The sequence below is a fragment of the Manis pentadactyla genome, chromosome 9 (assembly GCF_030020395.1).
Source record: "Manis pentadactyla isolate mManPen7 chromosome 9, mManPen7.hap1, whole genome shotgun sequence".
In the NCBI taxonomy this organism is placed as follows: domain Eukaryota; kingdom Metazoa; phylum Chordata; class Mammalia; order Pholidota; family Manidae; genus Manis; species Manis pentadactyla.
Genome location: NC_080027.1, coordinates 7,369,748 through 7,391,632, shown reverse-complemented (window position 1 = coordinate 7,391,632; position 21,885 = coordinate 7,369,748). Strand labels below are relative to the sequence as shown.

The window sequence follows — 21,885 nt, the reverse complement described above, 5'->3', positions numbered from 1 at the left end:
GCCTTGTTAGACATTTGGAAGCAGTGAAGCCGGAGGGCTTATCTTGGAGATGGCAGCGTTGCCTTAGTGCTCGTACTGGGTGCCTTCTGGGGAGGCTGCTGAAGGGGCCCCCAGGTGGGTGTCCGCCTTGAGGTGTGGTCTGCCTGATGTCAACCAGTCACAGATGATCCACCCATGGTTTGAACAACACCCTGCAGGTGGCCCCCTGAGGAGCATCCCAGGGGAAGGCGTGCAGACACAGACGCTGGCCAGCCAACAAGCCCACTTTTGGGGAGGAATTCAATCTGGATGTTTTGAGGACACTTCCGTAAGAGGTTTGTGATGAGAAAGCAAGTCCCTTCCAGCCGGTCTCGCACCTTCCAGGCATCAGGAGTATGTCCCAGGCACTGGGTCCTCGGGTTCCAGGACAGACCCCCAGCTTCTGTGGCTCTGCTGTCTTTCCCCCGTCCCAGGGCCAGGGATGGAGTTACATCCCAGGACAGAGATGGCCTGTTGAAGGCAAGGCCACTCACAGCATCCAACAGAGGCTTGAAACCCGAAGGCAAAAACCAAGGAGAGATGGAAATGTGCAAGGGCCAGTGTGGTTCGAGTCGGAGAGGCCGGCCCTTCCACGCGGCGTCCTGAAGGAACACCGTGCTCCTCCTCCTGGTCCACCAAGCATCCATCCCCAAATCCTCCCACGCTCCTGCGGGGCCAGCGAGGTCTGGTGGGGTGCTCCTGGCTTCCTGTCAATATGGGCTAGGAGTGTGTGTGTGTGTGTGTGTGTGTGTGTGTGAGAAGGCCAGGGAGGGACATCTGCAGATGTCAGTGGTTTTCCAAGCCTGGAGCCAGTGAGCTCTGGCCCTGTGGTTGGCTTCATTCTGGAGAAAGGCAGGCTTGGCAGCGTCCAGACCTCAGCAGAAGCAGGGGCCCCACCTGGGCCGGGGAGGCGGTGTGACGAGAGGGCGCTCAGCGGCTTGGGGCGGGGGTGATGGCACCCATGGGTCTGAGAGTCACGAGGAGGCAGTTCACGCGGTCCCGCTATCTTCACAGGCACTGCGGCTGCAGGGAGGGGACGAGAGGGAGGAAGGGCAGCCGGGAGAAAGAGCAGGGTCTTGTCCTGGTCCCCCAGCGGTGCGATCCTCATGGCAGCCTCACAAGGCACTGCTGTGGCCGTGCCCGCTTCTCAGATCTGGAAACTGGGGGAAGGTTACACGGTCCCCCAATTTGCGGATTTGGGAAGAGGAGGTGCTGGGGATTGTGGGCAGGGGGGCCAGAAGAGCAGGCTCCCTATGTCTGGGAGAGTGATGCCAGCTCCTGGCCCGACCAGTGCAGGCGAGGGAGCCCAGCTCTGGGAAACACACAGATGCCTGACCCACTGGTGGCCCTGCAGGTCCCAGCGCGGACCAGCGGCAAGGCTAAGCTGAGGAGGATGACTTAAGAGCATGTGCGTCCAACCTGCTTCTGGAGCAGGGACACAGGGGGGTGGGGGGGTGCTCCTACTGCACCCATAGCTCTGTTTCTGTTATTTCCCTAGGAATTAGGGCAGCCTGGTCTACAGGGGGCACCCACGTGGGCCTCTGACCACCTGTCTTCAGAGACTAGCTCAGAAGTGGTCAAAATACCTGTTGTTCTCACAGCACGTCTGGGCTAGGGCCCTGTCACCCCGGACCCTGCCGCTTGTGAATGGCTGGCAAGTGCTAAGATGGGGTGCGGGTGAGGAGAGGGTACCCTTTCTTTGTTTCAAAAATAGGTTTGGCTCATCACAGAGGATCACCTACTACGGTATGGCCCATTTATATGACAATTCCAGGACACCCAAATTCATGCAAGCAGAAAGTTCCTGAATACTTGCTGGTGGCTGAGAGACTGGGGAGAAAAGGGGGTGGCTGCTCACAGTATGGGGTTTCTGAGGGGTGACTGAAATGTCCTAAAGTTGGTAGCAGTGATGGCTGAGTGACCCAACATACTGGCGCCCAATGAGCCATACGCCCTAAATGGCTAGGGGAGTGGTCTGTGCGTCATCTCTCCGTAAAGCTGTTATAAAACAAAGGGGTCTGTGCATGGGTGTTGGGCATCCGCCATGGACAAGGTGGGCAGCCGCTGGGCTAGGCGCTGGCTGGAGCAGCAGGCACCCATGTCTATCTTTGCTGTGGTGCCGAGTTGTCAAAATTTGGCTTTGGCTACGTACAAGACTGTGTTTGAAAGCTCATCAGCGGTGATCAAAACGCAGCTGAGAAAATTGGTTTACAAATGAGGTTGCAGCAGCGGCAGAGGGGGATGCGGGAAGCCGCCGGAGGGGTGTCCCGCCGCGGGGCAAAATGCCTCCTCTTCTGTCTTTACTGGGAGCTTTGTTTTAGGGAAACCATGCTTCCCAAACCCCTGTGAGCCCCACATTCATAGTGGGGGCTGTGGGAGGAGGCCTAGAACCCCGCGCAGAATTCTGTGCCAGTCCAGGTTGGATTGGGCCCAAAGCCCCCCATCCCACCCACAGCCCGTGCCCAAGGCCCTGCCGTCAGAGAAGGGGCGAAGTACGAGCCCAGCCCAGGTGTCTGGGGGAGCCATGGCTGCCCATTCGCAGCTGGTGGGGTCAGCCCTTCCCTGGTGACATGGAGGTAATCCAAAGCTTCAGGGACAAAAGGGGCTGCATGGCCCCCATCCTGGCTGAAGGCGGGTGCTCTGGGGGAGCGGTGCAGCCCTGCCCGGCCTCAGGCCCACACCCTGAAGGAGCCCCACCCTGGGAACAAATGCCTCATGTGGGGCAAAGGTCAGGGATGCTTGACTTGGATTCTGGTGCCCCTTTTCCCCGGAAAGCCAGAGCCCAAGAACAGGCTGAGAACCTTCCGGACTGGGGGCCCCGAGCCTCGGGGAAAGCCTCCTTTGGGAGGGCCGGGGGGCTGTCCACAATGAGGATGTTGGCGTGCCGCAGGCACATTCTTTGCATTTGTGTGCATATCCCCAGGAGAGACGCACAGTGTCTAACAGCCCAATGACCAAGCTCACCCCAGAAGGGTGAGCCTGCGCTTCCCTCCAGCCTAATGGCGGCACCACGAATTCAGCCCATTGTCTCATAATCTGCTGTTAAAAGGATTTAAAATTTGAGAGAGAGAGAAATGTTGAGGCCAATTAGCTACACTGTGCAGGCCTCAACCTGGCCCTGTGTGGCCCCAAGTTCCCTCTTAAGTCAAGTGGGGAAATTGCTTGAGGCCATCTGTCTGTCCCTCGCTGAGCTGATCTGGTTTGTCTTGCTACGTCCATTTTTTATGTGTAAAATGGGACAGTGGGTGTGGGGCCTGGGGTATCCGGAGCACGGCCCCTTTCTACGCACTGGTTCATCATTTACGATGGTGCTGGGGTGCAGAAGGCTGTTTGTCCTGCTGTGTCCCCCTAAGCCAACAATGACCAGTGTTATCAAAGGGTAGAGGGATGGGGCAGAGGTGTCAGCCACCCACCCATCCACCATCTACTGGGGAGTGACTCAGGCCAGGCCCCGGCGGGTGCCCTGAGGAAGCAGAGAGAAGCAGACCAGTCCTGGCCTCCTTCTGTGCGTACAGCCCCGCTGGGGAGATGGACCCACGCCTGTCCTTTGAGGATGCAGGGAGCCGGGATGAGGGAACCCTATCCAGGCTGGGAGTGCAGGGGGCGATGCTCTCAGCTGGCTCAACAAGAGAAAGAAGAATCTAGACAAGTCAAACATGGGAGCAGGGGAAGGGGGTGCTGCAGGCAGGGGAACAGCCGGCACAGAGACCTGGATGCTGCCAGGACCGTGAGGAGTCCACCAGCAAGGCCAAGGGCAGGGAGAGGAGCGGGAACCAGGGCGGGGGCCAGGCCACGCCCAAGGGCCAAGGGGGTGAGGGGTGGCTGCAGGGCAGGCTCGAGGATGGCACCGGCCGGTGGCCTGGCAACTGGCTGCGACAGGGAGGGGAGCTGCCCTGGGGGCCCTCTGGCCCGTTGAGGAGGGCAGCCCTCTGGGGGTGGAGGGCGGGTGCCAGCCCGAGCAGTGGGAGCTGAGAAACAGTTCTTGTTAACAACAGTGCATGCCTGGCCAGCTCTGCTGACCCCGCGCCCTTGCTGCCCTGGCTGGGCGGGACTGCCGGCTCCTCGGCCACGTCCCTGCACCGGCCCGGGTGACTGAGCAGCTTCCGTCACAGTCATGAAATTGGGGGGTCTTAGGGCAGCTGCACCTTAAGGGCTGGGCCTGTCTCAGAGTGAGAGGAGCGAAGCCTGCCCCCGAAATTGCCTGTGGCCTTGGTGACGTGGTCCACTGAACTACCCTGGCCAGCATCAGTTAGAAAGGGCTGGGTGCCCTTCTCTCTTCCACAGAGAATCTGGGACAAACAGTAGTTCCTGAAACTTGGGGCTGGGAGATGGTCACTGGGGATGCAGGTGCCTGGAGGTCACCCAGCCTGGCAGACCAGGCTGGCCCTCTGCCCCAAGAACCCCCTCCCTGGACACTCACCCCTCCTCCCAAAGCCCAGGCTTCATGGGAATCTGCTCAGCAACTCAGCCCATTTCTCAGCTCAAGGGACTGTGCCATGGGCTGTGGAGCCCTGACCTGGAGCGCAAGGGTGGGCATCCTGCCTGCGTTTGCCCACCTGGGAGTGGACAGGGGCTACTGGCCTTGGGAATGCTTAGGGGGAACAACGAATGGAGCAACAGGGATTCCAGAAATGTACAGACCCCAGGCAGCCCTCCGCGGCAGAGACCATGAAGCACAGCCCCCAAGTCGAGCAGCGCCAGCCCTCGGGCATGTATTGAGGGGGCCTCTCGCCCCTGGCACCCTGCTGTAGGGGCTGAGTGAAGGCCCCCAACACAGCCCCTTTCCCCTGGCAACCTCGGGGTCAGCCGCATGGGGTCTTGCAGGAACAGCGGAGTTTCTAGGAAGAACGGCAAAAGGTACCCCAGGTTGGGGGGCAGGGAGTGATTTTATGGGTGTGGATTTGCTGCCACCGATCCTTTCAGGCTCTGCCGGTCCACGGTGGGGGTGCCAATCTCAACTCCACCCTGACTGCTTCCCACCCCACCCACAGGCCTGGGGGCACACCTCACTGTGAGTACCTATGGGCTGAATTCATATGTCCCAGTCATAACCCCCAGCACCTCCAAATGTGGCTGTACGTGGAAGTGGGGTCTTTATAGAAGTGATTAAGGTGAATAAGGGCCCACTAGGATGGGCCCGAGTCCTACGTGACAGGCGTCCTTATCAGAAAAAATCAGGACTCAGACATGCACAGAGGGACAGCCACGCGAGGGCACAGGGAGAGGACGGCGTCCATGTGCCCAAGAGAGGCTCCGGCCGGGCCAGCCCTGTCCCCCGCCACGGGCCTGACGGACCGTGCCTGCTGTGTGAGCCCCGCTGGGGTGTTCGTTAGGCGGCCAGGCTGAGCACACAGCCCTCATGCAGGACCAGCCTGTCCTTTCTCCCAGGCCCCTCACCAGACGGTCTGTGGACGCACGGGCTCCGCGGGGCCCCAGCTGCCAAGGGTGAGTCGAGTGCCTCCGGAGCACGGGTCTGAGCTCGTTCTTGAATCCCCGTGCCCACTGCCTGTAGCAGGAGCTACTGCCGCTCCCTTTCACAGATGAGGAGACCGGGGCATGCCGAGGCCGGGCCACATGCCAGGGGAAGTAGTCGCAGGCCACTGTCTCCTGGTCACGCCAGCTGCTTCATGTGTGGCCTCATGCCAGGCAGAGAGGGGTGCGCAGGCCGGAGTCTGTGGGGATGGACGAGGGCTTGGGGGGCATGTCCGTCCCTCTCCTCCTTTTGGAATTAGCCGGGCACTTCATAACAGGCGGGAAACAGCCCGAAGTTCCATCAATGGATAAACAGATACGCAAAGCTTCGGCATCCATACAACGGAATATCATTCAGCCATAAAAAGGAATGAAGCCCTCACACACACTACAGTGTGGATGAACCGCAGAACATTCCGCTGAGCGAAAGCAGCCAGATGCTAAAGAACAGATATTGTAGGGTCCCATTTACATGAATGTCCCGAATGGCAGATCCCTGCAGGCAGCCCTCACACCTCCTTGGCACAGGCAGTGTCCTAGCCCCCTCGGGGCCCAGCAGCTCCACCATCCTCCCAGACCAGGGGTCCTGGGACGTATGGTGCCAAGGACGTCCCTGGCTGGGTGCTACCCAGGTGCACCCTGGACAGGGAGCAGTGCCCCCTGCCTCCAACTGTGGGCTCCTGCCTGGCGCCAGGACCGAGCTCTACCCTCAGGAGTGAACGGTACTGACTGAGGTGGGTGGCCAACCGGTCTATGCAGAGGCAGTGTCTACCAGGTGGAGAAATGGCCCCAGCAGGGCCTGGAGATTCTGCCTTCGGGAGCCACCATTATTGCTCTGTGACTTCGGGATTGAGAGCAGACCCCCCTGCTCAGGCCCTGCACCCTGCAGCTTGCTGGGGCACAGAGGGCCCGGGTGCCGAAGCTGAGGCAGACAGGTGAGATCCAGGGGCCCAGCCTTGCCTCCTGGCTGTGTGGCGTAGGGCCAAGACTCTTCGCCTCTCCGAGCCTCCATCTCTGATGTGTATGGTGGGGCTGAGCAGGGCTGCCTACAGGACTTCAGGGCCCACTGGCTCTGGGCAGGCACACTGCAGGCCAGGTTTCTCTTCCACTGCTCTTGGGGGGCATAATTAGGGGGAGTATGGGGCCTGGAGTCAGCACCATGTCTGATAGTCACACTGGTCAGCAGGCTGGCCCACAGCACAGGACACTGTCCCCTGTCCCCTTCCCTCCCCTGGCTCCCTCTCCAGGGGAAGGGGCTGGAGGTGTGGGGCCTGGACCTGGGTGTGGGGGCCACAGGGGGTCACCCTGGTACCAGATAGGGCTGGCAGGGGCTTAGGGGTAAGGGCACCCAGAGCAAAGGTCCCAAGGACTGATGGTGAGGCAGGCTGGGGCCAGGATGGGGGTGTCCAGGCTGTGGTCTGGAAGAGACCAATTAGTCAAATGGCTGCTGTGACCATTTGGAAGCAATTAACAGGATCACTATTACCACATTACCCACCCCCGACCAGTTCTGAGTTGGAGGGGGTGGGGCAGAGATTGTGTGGTTGCATTGGCCCAGCCCAGCCCAGCCCAGCCCAGCCCAGCCCAGCTTTGTGAATGAGAACCCTGCCCTGCCAGGAAGATGCATTGAAATTGGGACCCCTCCCTTGGAGGGGAGCCAGTGTCTGAGCTGCGAGGATGTCGGGGCTCCCTGGGCCAGGAGAGACAGGCACAGGTACATTAGATGAAGGGGAGGGTCTCCGCGGGTGGGTGAGCGGAGGCCTGGAGCCTGCGGGCAGCACACTGGGGGTGTGCGCACCTGGGCTAATGGGGTGGGGCTGCTGCACAGCCTGGCCTGGCAGGGGGTTTGGGTTTTAGATAACTCCCCGGGGTCCCTGGGAGCTTTGCTGCCTCGGAGGTGTCACGCTAACAAGAATGCCAACGGTCAGCTGGGGCCACTGGAAGGGACTGCGGCCAGGGCCTGCTGTCCCAGGGTCCTGATAACAGTGCCCTATTTCACTCTCAAAGGCATCGAGGTTTGCATAAAACTATGGTCCCCGACTGATGGGACATGCTCACACTGATATGTAGTGGGGGCCTTTGCAAGGGTGGTTCCACTGAACTCCTCTCAGTATACCTGAGGCATTTCATCCATAAGGAGCCGGCACCTCAGAGGCGCAGTGCTACATGGCTACGGTCACATGGCTAGGAAGTGGCCGAGCCATTCATTCATCCATTCGTTCGTTCATGCATTCATTCATTCATTCAAGGAGTATGTCCGAGGGCCTACTGCATGCAGTCCCAGGCCAGGTCTGTGGGTAGAGCCCCAGTGGGCAAGTTCCCCTCCTGACTCTGTCCTTGGGGGCTGTCCTCTGTCCCCCATAAAGCAGGCTCCATCATGAAGGGTCTGGGGCTCTGGCAATCGGTGACCTGGTCTTCAGATTGTCCATGGGCTCTGCCTGGAAAGACCCTGGCCAGAAGCCAGCTTCCCAGAGCCTGAGGTACTGGGTGATGTCCCGGGGGCGCTGCGGTGGACTCACCGAGGACAGGCCAGGGCGGTGAGAGGCATCTCAGTCAGCTGGACCAGTCCCTGCAGCTCCAAGGGGTCCCTTCCCCGGGAGAGGACCAAGGCCCACATCCTAATGCTGACAGAAGGGCCAGGGGACACCAGCCCCCCGGGCTTATCCCAGAGCGCCTGGACCTGGGGATCCCACAGGTGCCCCGCTTCTGCAGGGGGTGGGGGAGACAAGCCCCCTCGGTAGAGCCTGTGTCAGCATGGGGCTGGTGCTGCCCGGGGGCTGCTGGGGGGGCCAGGGTAGGGGAGCAAGAGAAGGGGGTGGGCTGTGGCTTTTCCCAGCCCTTTTCTGTAGCCTGTCTTCACTGGGGCCCCTGGGGGCGAGGCCCCCCACCCCACCCAACTCACAGTCTGGGGCCATCCTGGGCAGGGGCGTCTTCGCTGCTGCCCCGGGAAGCACCAGCTGGAGGTGTCCTCCTGCTCAGCCCCTTCTCTCCTCTCGCCTTCTTCTCTGCGGCCATCGGACCTTCCTGCTTTTCTCGGGGATCCTTCCGGGCGCTGCTCCCTCCCGCCGCCCTTTCCCCGGCTCTACAGTCTCCCCCCCATCTCCCCGGGTTCCTGTCTGGCCCGCTGCTGGGACAGGAGCCCGCAGAGGCGCCCCGACGCGCGCAGACCTCGCCCTTCCCGATTCGTCGGGGTGGCGCGCAGGACAGGACGGAGCCTCGGACCGGGCAGGACAGCCCTCTGGCTCCGGCAGGGACCCCGGGCGCAGACCCCACGCCGGGGTCCCCACGCGCGCCCGCGCTTCGGACCCGCCCCCGCGCCGCCCTCCGCGGCCCCTTTCCTGACGCGCCGCCTTTCATGGGCGTTTGTCGGCGCGACGTCCCCGCGAGTTGTTCCCCCGGACACCAGTCGGGGCGGCGTCCGCATTGTGCCCGGGGATGACGGGGGGCGGGGGGGTGACAGGGCGCGGGCGGCCGCCGCGAGGCCTCGGCCTGTAATTTTCGGAGGCGTAATTGGCCCGGGGGCGGGGCGGGGGCGGGGCAGCCAAGGGACCTTCCAGCGTCGCGAGGCGCGCGGGGCGCAGGCGGAGCGAAGCCGCGGCTCGACGGCGGCGCGCGGGGCAGAGGGTGCGCAGGCGGCCCCGGCCCGAACCCCGCGCGCCCCGGGCTGCCCCCCGCCCGGCCCCCGCCCCTCCCGCGCCTCCCGCACCTCCTCCTGGGGACCGTGTCGGCCTTTTGTTGCCGAGCCGTCTTTTCTTTCAGAGCTTCGCGTAGCAACGGAAATTTCACCCGATCCTGGGTGAAAATTAAAGGCGCTCCCCTCCCCCCTCCCCGCCCCACCCCCACTTCCCTCGAAGCCCGAGTCTGCACCGCCAGGCGCGGGGAGCCCGCTCCGAGCGCCGCGCCCCTTCCATGGGTGCCGCGCTCGCCTGCAGTCGCCGCCGCCACAGGGCGGGCGCGATGCCACGATGGGCCTGATCTGGGTCCTGCTTCTCGGCCTGCTGGAGCCCGGCTGGCCCGCTGCGGGCACCGGGGCGCGGTCGCCCAGGGATGCGGGCGGCCGCGGCGGCGTCTACGAGCACCTCGGAGGGGCGCCCCGGCGCCGCAAGCTCTACTGCGCCACCAAGTACCACCTCCAGCTGCACCCGAGCGGCCGCGTCAACGGCAGCCTGGGGAACAGCGCCTACAGTGAGTGCGGTGCCCTGAGGGGCCCTGGCGGGGGTTCTCGCCGAAGGGCGGTGCCCAGGAGGGCTCGGAGCTCGAAGGGGTCCGGGAAAGCAGACCACCCCTGCTGCCTCAGGGGGACCTATAGGGTCCCCTGTCTCCCACCACGTCGGGGAGGGGAGCTGGGAGGCTCACGGCCGGAGAGCGCGCGGCGAGTGGCCCCGGGCTCCCGCAGGGTTGGGTTGGGTGGCCCTGGCAAGTTTGAGCCTTTTGAGGTTTTCACAGAAAAGTCTCTGGACGAAGCATTTATTACCCTCTTTATTATTTTGACAACTTCTTCTCTTGCCCACCCCGGGGACGCCGCAGTCCACCCTGCACTCCCGCTCGTGGCCGCCCTGCGCGGCTGCCTGTGCGCGGAGGACGCTCGTCTGAACCCAGCGGGGTTCCCGGGCTGCGGCCACCACGGTACAGAACCATTTTCCTGGGCCGGAATCCGCAGCCCCCCAGGCCATAGAGACAGGGGCAGGGTGGGCGCTCGCGCCGCGGGGTGGGGGCCGCGTGATTCTGGTTAGGTCGCGGGGCGAGGGCGCAGACCAGCTCCCACCCCGCGCTGCAGCCGGAGGCCCCCGAGGCCCTGGGGTTGGCTTCTCCCGACCAGGGGCCTGGGCTCGGGTCCAGCCTTCCTCGAGGAGCGCAAAGCGAGGAGGGCTGAAAGCAGCTCCGCTTGGTGGGGGCAGGAGACGCGCTCCCGGCCCGCAGGAACGCAGCGAGGCGCGCGGGAGTGTAGCGGGGTCTCGGGCTCGGCTGCGACGCGCGGCTCCCGGCTCCCAGGCGCAGGACGCGGGGCGGTGGATGCGGGGCGGCAGCGGGAAACGGCGTCCTGCTCGAGGAGCCGCGGCCTTGCGGGGAGGGCGTCTTCCGAGGACGCCTCCGGAGCACGCGGTGGAGACTAGCGGTGGCCAGGGCATCCCTGCGTGCAGGGCAGGGCTGGGGGAGGGCCCGCGCTAGCCTCGCGGCGACACTCGGGTTTTGTCCAGATCCAGTCTCCCCCTCGGGGTCGCAGAGCGTCCGAATTCTTGGGGGAGCCAAGGCGGGCCGCCTGGCGTCGGCAGAGGAGGGCGCGCGCCAGCAGCCCCTGATGCTCTGGTCCCCGGCCTGCGCCCAGGCACGCGAGACGCCCGCAGCCTCCCGGGACCCGGCGTCTTGCCCCTGTGATCGCTGCCCTGCCGGCGGCTAGGCGCGCGCCCCGAGAGGTGCCCCGAGGGGGCACCGGCTGACGCCCCAGCCCCCTCGGGCTTTTGTTGCAGGCAGTGAGAAAGCGCTCTTGTGTCCAGAAGGAAAGCACGAGGGGAGGGTGCTTCAACTTCCCGCATACAGAGAGGGGAAGCCAGGCCAGCTTCCCTTTGTGAGCCCCAGAGCCGAACCCCACTTCCTGCTGATATCCTGTACCCGGGGAGCCACCCTGGACATTACCTTCCACCGCGGTCTGTTGCCAGTGGGTTTGGGTGCCACCCGCAGTGCACCTCGTGGATCATATTTTCAGCTGGCTTCACCCAGGGCTCCAGCTGTCCCCGCTCCTGGGACCCCACAGGTACCCCAGCACAAACCGTGGGCTGGAGAGCTCAAACCAGCATCTGCAGCCAGGGCTAAAGTCCAGCCCAAATGTGTGTGCCGTCTCCGGCAAGCCCCTCAGCCTCCGCAGTCTCGGCTTGCTTGTCTGTCAGATCATGACACCAGCTTGCAAAGTTGTTGAGAGGTGCCAGGGAGCTCCTCGTCCTGCAGATCCCTGTACCTGGCACAGAGTTGCCTGGCAGAAATGTGACGTTTTGTTATTTCCCTCCCAGATTTGCGATCTTCTCCTTGGAGTATGACTTCCCTGATGCTCCCCCCTGCTTCACTTCCCTTCCAGTAATTTCTCTGTCCTCTGAACCTCCAAAGTCACCTCCCCATGGGTGTGTGTTGTCTCCACACACACACCGCCTGCCCAAGCCCGAGTGTGGTTTTGGACAGGGCCAGCGGGCACTCAGCCTTCACCCGAGGCTTTGAGGGACACAGGAATGATGAGCCTTCCCAACTCTTCCCAGGTATCCTGGAGATAACAGCAGTGGAGGTGGGCATCGTGGCCATCAGGGGGCTCTTTTCTGGGCGGTACCTGGCCATGAACCAGAGGGGACGGCTCTACGCCTCGGTGAGTGCGATCTCTCGTGTGGATGGGCATGGATAGGGCAGCCATCTCCCTCAAACATCACATCCGGGGCAGAGGGGTTGCGGGCAGTGTAATAGTCTGTCCAGGAAGGTGTGGGACCCGAGCTGGGAGCCACCCCAGCCCCATGACTCCGCACCCGCTGTTCTTTCAGCTGCTTCTGTTAAAGGCGGCTGCCAGCTTGAGTGCCCTGGAGCCTGGGCCACAGGGAGGGGCACCCTGGGGGTCAGAAATGTTCTGTGTTCTCCAGTGCCATCAGGTTAGAAAATGTCCCTCTAAGCGTTTTGTCATCACCGCTACTGCCTTCCCTCAAGGTGCCCGAGCACAGGGGAGAGACTGTCCTCCAAATTTCCAATGGAATAAGTGGGCCCCATGCTCCCTGAGGTGCAGCCAGGTGTGTGCAGGGCACCAGCTCTGCTCTGGCTCGGCCAGAGCTCTCCTGGGAGTGGGGAGGCTGAGGAGCACGGCGTGACTCAGCCGGTTCTCCCCGAGGAGGACAGGCAGGCGCTGGGGGCTCTCAGGCAGGAACAGAGAGGGCGGGAGATGAACTACATCCCAGGCACACAGGTCTGGAACCCAGTCTGTCTACCACCTCGGCCTCAGTGGCAGGAAAGGGGCCTGGGACTCTGGGTGTTGGCAGTGTCCCTCCCACAAGGGTGGGGGTGGGGAAACATGGAGTGGAATCCGTGGAACTGGGAAATTTGCTGCCTCCAACCAGCCATTACGTGCAATTCAGCTGATAACCTCCTTGGGCAATGAGAGGGTTTCCATCCACATGCAATCCAGACGATGCAGCCCAGGACCATCTCCCTGCGGCGACCTCTCCCCATTCAGTCGTGTTTGGGGGGGCACACCAACACGGCCCTGCCCCCTTTGAAGTCAGGTACAGTGTGATCAAAAAGAGTTGCAAGAAAACCCTCTGAACTATGTACTTCACAGATTTTTCACAGTTTTCCTAAAGAAGATACAAAAGTTGGAATATACCTGTTGGTTTTCTCTGACCCAGGGGCCACTTAATAGAAGCTGTATCTTGGAGGGGGTCCAGCCTCTTCTGTATGTACTTCCAAGGCTACGAACACCACTTGTGGCTTGTGAGGACGTGCCCCTAGCCCAGGGTCTGGCCTGCCTCTTTCTTGAAGTGGACTGTAGCTTTCTGGACCCTTCAGGCCCTGTGCCCCTGGTGCCGGGAGAGTAAAACTAACTCTCTGTTCTCAAAATGGCCTTAGATCTCCACAGTCACTCCTGTCCCTTTTGGAAGGGGCCCCAGGGGAGAGCTTGCTGGCTACTGTGATGGTGCTGGCCCTGCTGACCACACAGGGTCTCCTGTTTACACGGGGCAAGTTCACAGAGTGGGGCAGGGATGGCTGGATCAGAAGAGGTGTGAGGCCCACGGGGGACCCAGGCCCAGGGCTTTGGGGGACCCCAACAGGTCAGGGTCCACTTGTGACTTCCATCCCTGAATGCTGACAGTGCCGGCCTTGGGCAAGGAGGAGGGGAGTTTCCTTCCCCATGGGGGAGAGCCCAGGAGGTCTAGTCGGAAGGTGGGGAACCTTTCAGAGCACCCAGCAGAGGTGTGACTGCCCCGCAGGCAGTCTGGGAAGCGAGGCCCCTGCCCGCCCCCCCCGCCGTGCCCATCCTGGGCATCAGCTTGCCCATGGGCACTGCCCCCACGGCCCCGCCCCTTCCCTGCCTGGGTTCCCTGGTCCTCACCAGCAGCCTGCTTCTTGCCTCCCGCAGGCCACCCATCCCCTTTTGTGGGGCAGTGGTCACAGCACCCCGACAGCTCCCAGTTCCAGCCCTGACCTCCTGTCTGAGTGACAGATCACCTCCGAAAAGCCCTGATGGCTCAGAGACCTCCGGTAGAGGGCAGCACACCCCAGCTGGGCTCTGCAGCTGCCCTGCCTCGCCCACCCTAATTAGGGCCCCCGCCAGCCACGCAGTCAAGCCCAAGGTCAGCTGGGAGCCTTGGTGACCTGCCTTCCCTCTCAGCCCTGCCTTCAGCCCAGCCCCCAGCCCCCACCGAGCCTTCTGAGCCTCTCTTCAGTACACACCCCTTGCCCCTCTTTGCCTTATGCCGTGGCCAGTGCCCTTACAGCTCAGGCCCTGTCACCCCTGCCCGGATCACCAAGCAGCCTGGGGACCAGGCTACCCGCCTCCAGCCTCTCCCTGCACAAGTCCACCATCCGTCTAGCCACCCGTCCATCCTTCCTTCCTTCCACATCCGTCCATCCATCCCTCCATCCCTGCATTCGTTCAACCACCCAGCCACTCAACCATCCTTCTACTCCTTCTACCTGCCCATCATCCACACATCCAGCCACCCTTCTGCTCGTCCCTCCATTCATTCATCTGTCCACCCGTCCACCTGCTCATCCATCTACCTTTCCCTCTTTCATTCCATCCACATCCTTCCATTCATCTGTCATCCACCCAACCATCCGTCCATCCTTCCTTCCATCTGTCCATCCATCCATCCATCCATTCCGCCCTCCCTCCCTCCTTCTGGCATTCATTCATTCATCAGCATCCTGGGCACTGACCATGTGTCCCACTCTATGCTAAACATAAGCTTAGAATGTCTTCCTTAGATGCAAATCTGCTCATTAGCACAGCCTCCAGGAACTCCCCCCACCCACAAGTGGCCACCCAGGTACCTCAGCTCCTCCCACAGAGAGGTGGCCCAGACTGCCTGTGCTCCCACCTCCTACCTGCACTCTGTGACTCGCGTTCCCACCCCGGCAGCGGGACCCTCCCTTGGCGCTCCAGAGCAGTCCGTGCTGCCTGCCGGGCCACGCCTTGGCCCCTGCTGGCACTGCTCCTGTCACCACAACTGCTCACTAGAAAGTGCCCACCCTTCCCTAATGGCTCTCCGAATGTCACCTCACTGGGCAGGCATTTCTCAGCCCACTTCCTCCTCACGCCGCCATCATGCTTGCCGGAAGCCACCTTCCTGCCCTCCCTGTGCAGCCAGCCCCCTGGCTGGGCCCCCACCGTGCCAGCCGCCCCTGCGCCGCCTTTTCTGGAGCAGCTCCGAGTGCTGCAAAGCCTGAGAAGGAAGAGCGGCCTCCCCACGGCTGAGGTCAGATTGTGAAGAGTTCAGCAGGTGGAACCAGGCCAGGGGGGTGCCTCTGGGGGGACCCTGGGGAGCAGAAGCCTGGGGTGGGCGGCAGGGACCGGACCAGCACTGGACCTGCTGGGAGCTCGCTGCAGGGAGTCTCGGTTGCCACTCCCTGGCCTCTGCTGCCTGGCACTGAGCTGATGCCTCCCTCTGCTCCCCTCGGTCCCCAGAGGACCCCTGACAAGGTGCATGCAATGCTCTCCCTGCCCCAGGACCACCCTCAGGAGGGCCTCAACTCCTCCACTCTGAGGCTCGCAGGACTGTGTCCCTGCTATTGCCCCCCACCAAGTGCTTCTGAGAAGAGAAAGCCTGTCCCTGGCCTCCTGGGTGAAGGGCCTTGACCCCGGACGATGCACTTTCTCCAGGACAGAGGGGCTGGGAGAAGGGCCAGTCCTGCCCTGAGGGTCTCACAGTTCAGTGTGGGGAACAGACCCCAGTGCAGCATGTGTGATGTGGGGGAAGCCTGCCCACTCCCCCAGGTGACCTCAGCGTGTGTGATGTGGGGGAAGCCTGCCCACTCCCCCAGGTGACCTCAGTGTGTGTGATGTGGGGGAAGTCTGCCTGCTCCCCCCAGGTGACCTCAGCATGTGTGATGTTAGGGAGAACCTGCCTGCTCCCCCCAGGTGACCTCGGAGCCCCACGCCACACAACGGAGGGGCACAGACCAAACCAGCTCCCTAGCCCTCTGTGATTGCCAACCCGGGCCTCAGTTTCCCATCTACAAAGTGTGGAGGCTGGTCCTATGTGGTGGCATCCATACTGTGACCTGGGAGCGCTGGGCATCCTCAAAGGGGAGGCAGAGCACCCCCAGTTCAGCCGGGGCACCCATCCTTACCTCTGGATTTGCGGGTCATCAGGGAAGAGGTGCTTGGTGCTCAAATGCCTTGCTTCCTGAGGTCCTGCCACGTCACATGCTGCTCCATTCATAGGTCTGGCCATGGCAGCTGTGACCCCTGAGAGTGGGCCTGTGGCCCTTTGGGCCCCCTACACTCAGCAGCTGACCCAGTCCTCTGCAGGTGCAGACAGACCATGGGCGTCTCTTGCTCTTGCCCACTCTTGGGAGGGGGGCAGGTCCTTCTGCCCACCTGTCCCTGCCCCCAGCCCTGCCCCCGGGCACAGTGTGAGGAGGGATGCATGGTGTGGGGAGGGGGTGCGGAGGGGTTCCTGGCATGCCCATCTGCCCCATCTGGGACTGAAGAACTGGGGTGGCATAAGGCACAGCCACCCCTTCCCCAGCGTCCACCTGGGGAGGCCACACAAGGCGGGCCCTGAGGGACATCGGTGAAACCTTGTTCCCAGTCTGTGCCTCTCTCCTGCTGAGAGGGCAGGGCCCCTGGCCTCCACCCTGTGCCCACGGTGACCTCTGCTGAGTTAGTCTCGCTGATGCCTGCTGGTGCTGGGACCCTGCCTCCCAGCCCGAGAGGGCAGAGCCTGAGCACTGGGGAGCAGGCACTTCCGCCCAGGCCCTGGCTTCTGCTCCACCCTATGGGGCAGGGACCCCAAGGACAAGAAGAAGACTCTCAGATTCAGGCCGACCCGCACTGGGTTTAGTGCAGAACCTGGGCCCGTACCCCCAGCCATGGCCCCTCTGGTCCTCTTTCCACATGTCCCCATGCTGGGGTCAGGGCAAGGGGCGGGGAGGCCGGGGGAGCCGGACAGGGGCCCAGGAGAGGCCGCCCTCCCAAGGCGCTCGGGGAGCCTCAGCAGAGGGAGGGATGCTGAGCTGCATCCTCCAGGCGAAGCTCGCCAGGGCCGGGGAGAAGGCCAGGCCCACGTGGGGGGTGGGGGATGCCCCAGGCAGAGGGCGCGGCCGGCGGGGCTGCGGAGGGGCGGGGGTGCCAGGCGGCGGCAGGACGGGCAGGAGGGGCAGGGGCTGAGGCGGGGCCGCTGATGGTGGCGTGTCCCTCAGGAGACCTACACGGCCGAGTGCGAGTTCGTGGAGCGCATCCACGAGCTGGGCTACAACACGTACGCGTCCCGGCTGTACCGCACGGTGCCCGGCGGCCCCGGGGCCCCGCGCCAGCCCGGCGCCGAGAGACTGTGGTACGTGTCCGTGAACGGCAAGGGCCGGCCCCGCAGGGGCTTCAAGACGCGCCGCACGCAGAAGTCCTCCCTGTTCCTGCCCCGCGTGCTGGACCCCAAGGACCACGAGATGGTGCGGCTGCTCCAGGGCGGCGCTGGGCTCCGCGGCCGCCTGCCCAGGCCACCGGGCAGGGGCCCGCGGCAGCGGCTGAGGCAGGGGCAGAGAAAGCGGGGCCGCGGAGGCCGCGCTTAGCCGCGCAGGCCGGCGGGGTGGCTGGGCCTCAGGCTTACAGGGGCCCAGCGGCAGGCGCGGACCAGCCAGTGCCCGAGTGTCCCGGCCGAGCGGAGCGCCCGCGCTCGGCAGGTTCCTGTGACTGACTGCGCCTCGCCCCTGCCCCCTTTCCTGCCCCTGGGCTGCTGCAGTTGGAGGACCAGCGGAGGACGTTTCCAGCCCTTTCTGATTCTCTGAGACAAGGCTCGCCTCGGACCTAGGGGCCCAGAGGCAGGGCTCGGAGGGGGGCTGCTGTAAGGCAAGGCACTGGTAGGTTTCTGTTGGCAGATTGCCCCCCTCGCCCACGGGGAGAACCCACTGAAGTGCCGGGTTTCCAGCCCACCGAGGAGTCTCCCGGCCGGGGATCGCCGTGCTGGGGGAGGGCGGCCCCGGAACTTTAAAGTACCTTGTTATTTAATAGATGATGATGCCGCTGAGGAGACACTTGGCAGTTTTCACTCCAACAGGTTCGCTTGTGGTGACAGCAGCGTCCCCGCCAGATTGCTACTTGAAGATGCAGGATTGCATTCTGAGAAACTGGGCTCAAGATGCATTTTAAAACCCTGACTTTGAAAATTACTGTCTTTTGAAACCAGTAGATGATTTGTGTGGATGTCAAAAAAGGCACGTCACGCGTATGGGCCAAGTGCTTGTGGATTCCTTTGAGTGCATGGATCTGCGTGTGCGCTCCTGTGCCTAGGTGTGTACGCGTGTGTGCGTGTGTGTCATCCTGGCTGTGTTCCGAATGAGCTGTGTGTGTGTGGGTGCACACGTGTAAAGGAGAGAAGGAGGCTTACTTTGTTCGGAACTCAGAAACACCTCCTCTGCGTGAGACTGTGTGTGTCTCCGCGGGCAGTTCTGAGCACCTGTGCTGAAGGCCAAGTGTGACTCGCCCAGGACTCCTGTCTCCTCGTACCTTCCACCAGGGCTTTGAGCTTCACCTAAGAAAATGAGGCTTTGAGGCCAGGGTGGTGTAATTTGCCAGGGTCTACAGCCAGGTGGTGGCTGAGGGCCAACCAGGTAACTTCCCTGTCCCATGCACCTGCTCTGCAGAATGAGGGCCCGCCAGGCAGGGCTCCGTGCCCAAGTCGGGTTCCAGGGATGGTGGCGTCGCTGATGCCCTGCTCCACCCCACCCCAACCTGCCCCAGCTGCCCCCAAGCGGCCTGGCACCTGTGCGCAGGAAGCAGTGCTCCCCCACGCCTCCACGCAGGGGCGAGGCCTGCCCACGCAAAGGGGCCCCTCTGTCCAGTTTGCACATTTACAGGACCCCGAAGCTGGCAAGGCTCTGTCCTGGGGATGACTGTATCCTGGCACTGCCTCCCGCCTCATCCTCGGCCACACCCAGCATTGGACCCCTCCACCCAGCTCTCCCCAGGGAGCTGAAGGGAGAGGCGACTTGGTGGACTGGGAGGCTGTCAGCCGTGCTGCTCGCCCACACCTGGGCTAGGCCCAGGGAGAGTCTGCCCTGTCTGTGTGCAGCCAGCAGACAGGGACCCAGGGCGCGGGGTGCTGAGACCCCGCCCCGGTGCCCTCTTGTTCCTCCCTGAATGGGGAAGGCCTGTGGGTCCTGGGTGACCAAGCTTCAGCTCCTCTGAGCGGGCCTCTGAGCCCCTCGGCACATTCAGAGGTTTCCACCTCCCTGGCTTGAAGGACTTGGAAAGGTGAACGACTAGCAGGTCTATGATTAGTGCAATCCATCCATCCATTCACCCACCCAGCCCATCCACACCACCCATCCATCCATCCACCCACCCATCCACCCCATCCATGCACCCATCCACACCATCCGCCCATCCATCCACCCACCCATCCACCCCATCCATCCACCCACCCATCTACCCCATCCACCCACTCATCCACAGCATCCACCCATCCACCCACCCATCCACCCCATCCATCCATCCATCCATCCATCCATCCATCCACCAAGCCATCCACCTCATCCACCCACCCATCCACCCTTTCCACCCATCCATCCATCCACCCATTCACTCACCCATCTACCCCATCCACCCACCCATCCACACCATCCACCCATCCATCCATCCACCCACCCATCCACCCCATCCATTCATCCATCCACCAAGCCATCCACCCCATCCACCCACCCATCCATCCACCCACCTGTCCATCCATCCATCCATCCATCCATCCATCCACTGGTCCACCCCATCCACCCACCCATCCACCCGTTCCATCCATCCACCTCCAACCATCCATCCATCCATCCATCCGTCCGTCCATCCATCCACCCCACCCATCCACCCCATCCACCCACCCACCTGTCCACACCGTCCACCCACTCATCCACCCACCCATCCACTGAGGATATGCTCGCCAAATGCCAGCCCCTCCACTGAGCAGGAAACCACATGGGTAAAGCGTCCTGTCCTTGTCCATCAGGAGCTTGCAGCCTCACGGGGGACAGCTCTCAGATAGTTGGTTGGGAGCAGTGACCTGGAGTAACTCAGGAAAAATGGTTGCTCCCTCTCAGGACAGGGGGACCCCCTCAGTCAGGACCTGTTCCCGAGAGCCAGTGCCTGTGGTCAGCCACATCCTGACAACAGCCTCATCCCCGTTCAGAGCCAACCCGGGACACAGAGAGGCCCAGAATGAGAGGCTGTGGGCATGGGTGGGGGAGAAGAGGCACAGGATGGACTGGATTCTTGGCGAGGGCTGTTTGGTGCCCAGGTCGCGGAGTTAGGCCGGGCTGGGTGCCCATCGAGGCTGACCCAGTCTCGAGGCTCCGTTCACGGGCTGTGAAGCCAGGTAAGGAGCTCTGCCTTCTCTGAGCCCCAGTTTCCTCCTCTGTGAAATGGGCACGATGAGGCACCAGCGTCCGTCCCTGGGCCGTCTTGGAGATCCATGCAGCTGAAGCGTCAAGGCCGGGGCCTGGCATGCAGTCGGCTGGGCTCCACGTCAGCTGCGGCGACACCACTGGCTCTGGCGTGGTGGGGAGCCATCCCGGTCAGGAGGATGGAAAGCTGCCCTGGGTCGGGCCCCGCCTCAGTGCCAGGCCGTTCCAAGGTCCGTGCCACATCTAATGGCATGATGGTCCTCGGCCCTCCCTACGAGGCGGGGCTCACAGTCCCCACCAGCTCCGTGAGGCAGCTGACCTGGGATTGGATTCAGAACACAGGCAAATGCCAGGGCCCACGGACTGGCCTTGGGTCCCCGCCTGGCCCCCATCTGCCCTGCAGCCTCGGAGAGCCTCTCTCCAGGCCAGGCCAGGCTGCTGGGACCACAGAGTGAGGCTGACCTCCCAGTTCCCCCAGAGACACACGGCCATCCCCGGAGCCCCTGCCCCGCACCCTCCTGGGCCCCTGGGAGGGTGCTGTCTGGGTACATGGGAGTGGGCTGGTTGGGGAAACCCGCCCTGCCTGTTTGATCCTTGGAACCGGGTCCCTTTTCCTTTACGAACCATTCCTCTCTGACCTGCATCCCCCATGAACTCTAACCAGGCAAAGGCACATCTACACGGAGGCTCAGATCCTTGTCTCCACAGAGCAGACGGAGCCTCCACGCAGGCAGTGAGCCTGCGGGGTTGTTCCAGATGAGTGTCTATTCACCAGGGTGCTCGTCTTGCCATCCCCTGCCCACTGCTCTGTTCCTCCCACGTTCTTCCCTGCCACAGGTCCGTGCCCACCACTGTGCCCTTCTCACTTTGTCTTACAGCGTCTGATACCACCTGTACTTACCTAGTGAACGGTGCCCTCACTGGTACCACACCAGTCACCCGTCTGAGGGCTGAGGCACCCGGTCTGTTTATCCACCAACCCAAGTCCCTCTTTGCTCGCAGAGACAGTCACTCCCTGAACTTATGGCCTGCTCCCCAAAGATATTCAGGGGTTTGTGATAGGGAGCCCTGGGGGTACCTGTATATGGGACAGCGAGGGCCAAGAACAGCGTCTGCTACATTCTGTCATCACCTTTTGCAGATGAGGAAACAGGCTCAGGGAGATTGAGCAGCTTCACTAAGGTCACGCAGCCATCAAGGGGCATGTCAGGGCTGGTCTCAAGGTCTCTTGGGCTCCAACGCTTGTACCACCACCCTCAGAAGGCAGGGCATCAAGGGGAGGGTCCAGTGGTGCAGCCGCTCTGGAAAAGGGCTTGGCAGTTCTTTACAGTGTTAGACGCAGAGACTCACGTGACCTGGCAGTGCCACTCCCAGGTGCCCAAGAGAACCGAAGACATCAGTTCACACAATGTTTCTGGCTGCGTTGTTTATAATAGCCAAAGAGTGAAAATAACCCAAATGTCTCTGAACTAATGAAAGGATAAACAAAGGGTGCTCTAGCCATACAACGAGGTATGGCTTGGGCATGAAAAGGAGCCATGTAGTGGCCCACACTACCACATGGGTGATCCCTGAAAACATTCCACTGATGAAAGAAGCCAGATGCAAAGGTCACATCCTTATGACCCCATACTTACTATGTCCAGAGTTGGCAAATCTGTGGAGACAGAAGGTAGACTAAGGGTTGCCAGGGGCTGGGGGGACTTGGAGGATACACAGAGACTGATAAAGGGTGTAGGGTTTCTTTGCCGGGTGGTATGTTTGAACACCAATGTAGTGACAGCTGCACAGTGCCATGAATGCAAACTCATTGAATTGTTC

General features: G+C 62.4%; 1 protein-coding gene across 1 annotated transcript; it reads left to right on the top strand.

Annotated features, from left to right (window-relative positions):
• The first annotated feature begins 9,105 nt into the window (after positions 1-9,105).
• FGF3 (fibroblast growth factor 3) lies at positions 9,106-17,910 on the top strand. Its single transcript, XM_036875888.2, has 3 exons — positions 9,106-9,675; positions 11,736-11,839; positions 16,882-17,910. The coding sequence occupies exons 1-3, from the start codon at positions 9,456-9,458 to the stop codon at positions 17,245-17,247; spliced, it is 690 nt and encodes a 229-aa protein (XP_036731783.1). The 5' UTR covers positions 9,106-9,455; the 3' UTR covers positions 17,248-17,910.
• Positions 17,911-21,885: the final 3,975 nt, after the last annotated feature.

Coding starts and splice junctions, on each gene's coding strand:
- FGF3 (XM_036875888.2), top strand. CDS start 9,456: ATGGGCCTGATCTGGGTCCTGCTTCTCGGCCTGCTGGAGCCCGGCTGG. Junction 9,676..11,735: donor CCTGGGGAACAGCGCCTACA/GTGAGTGCGGTG, acceptor AACTCTTCCCAG/GTATCCTGGAGATAACAGCA. Junction 11,840..16,881: donor GGGGACGGCTCTACGCCTCG/GTGAGTGCGATC, acceptor CGTGTCCCTCAG/GAGACCTACACGGCCGAGTG.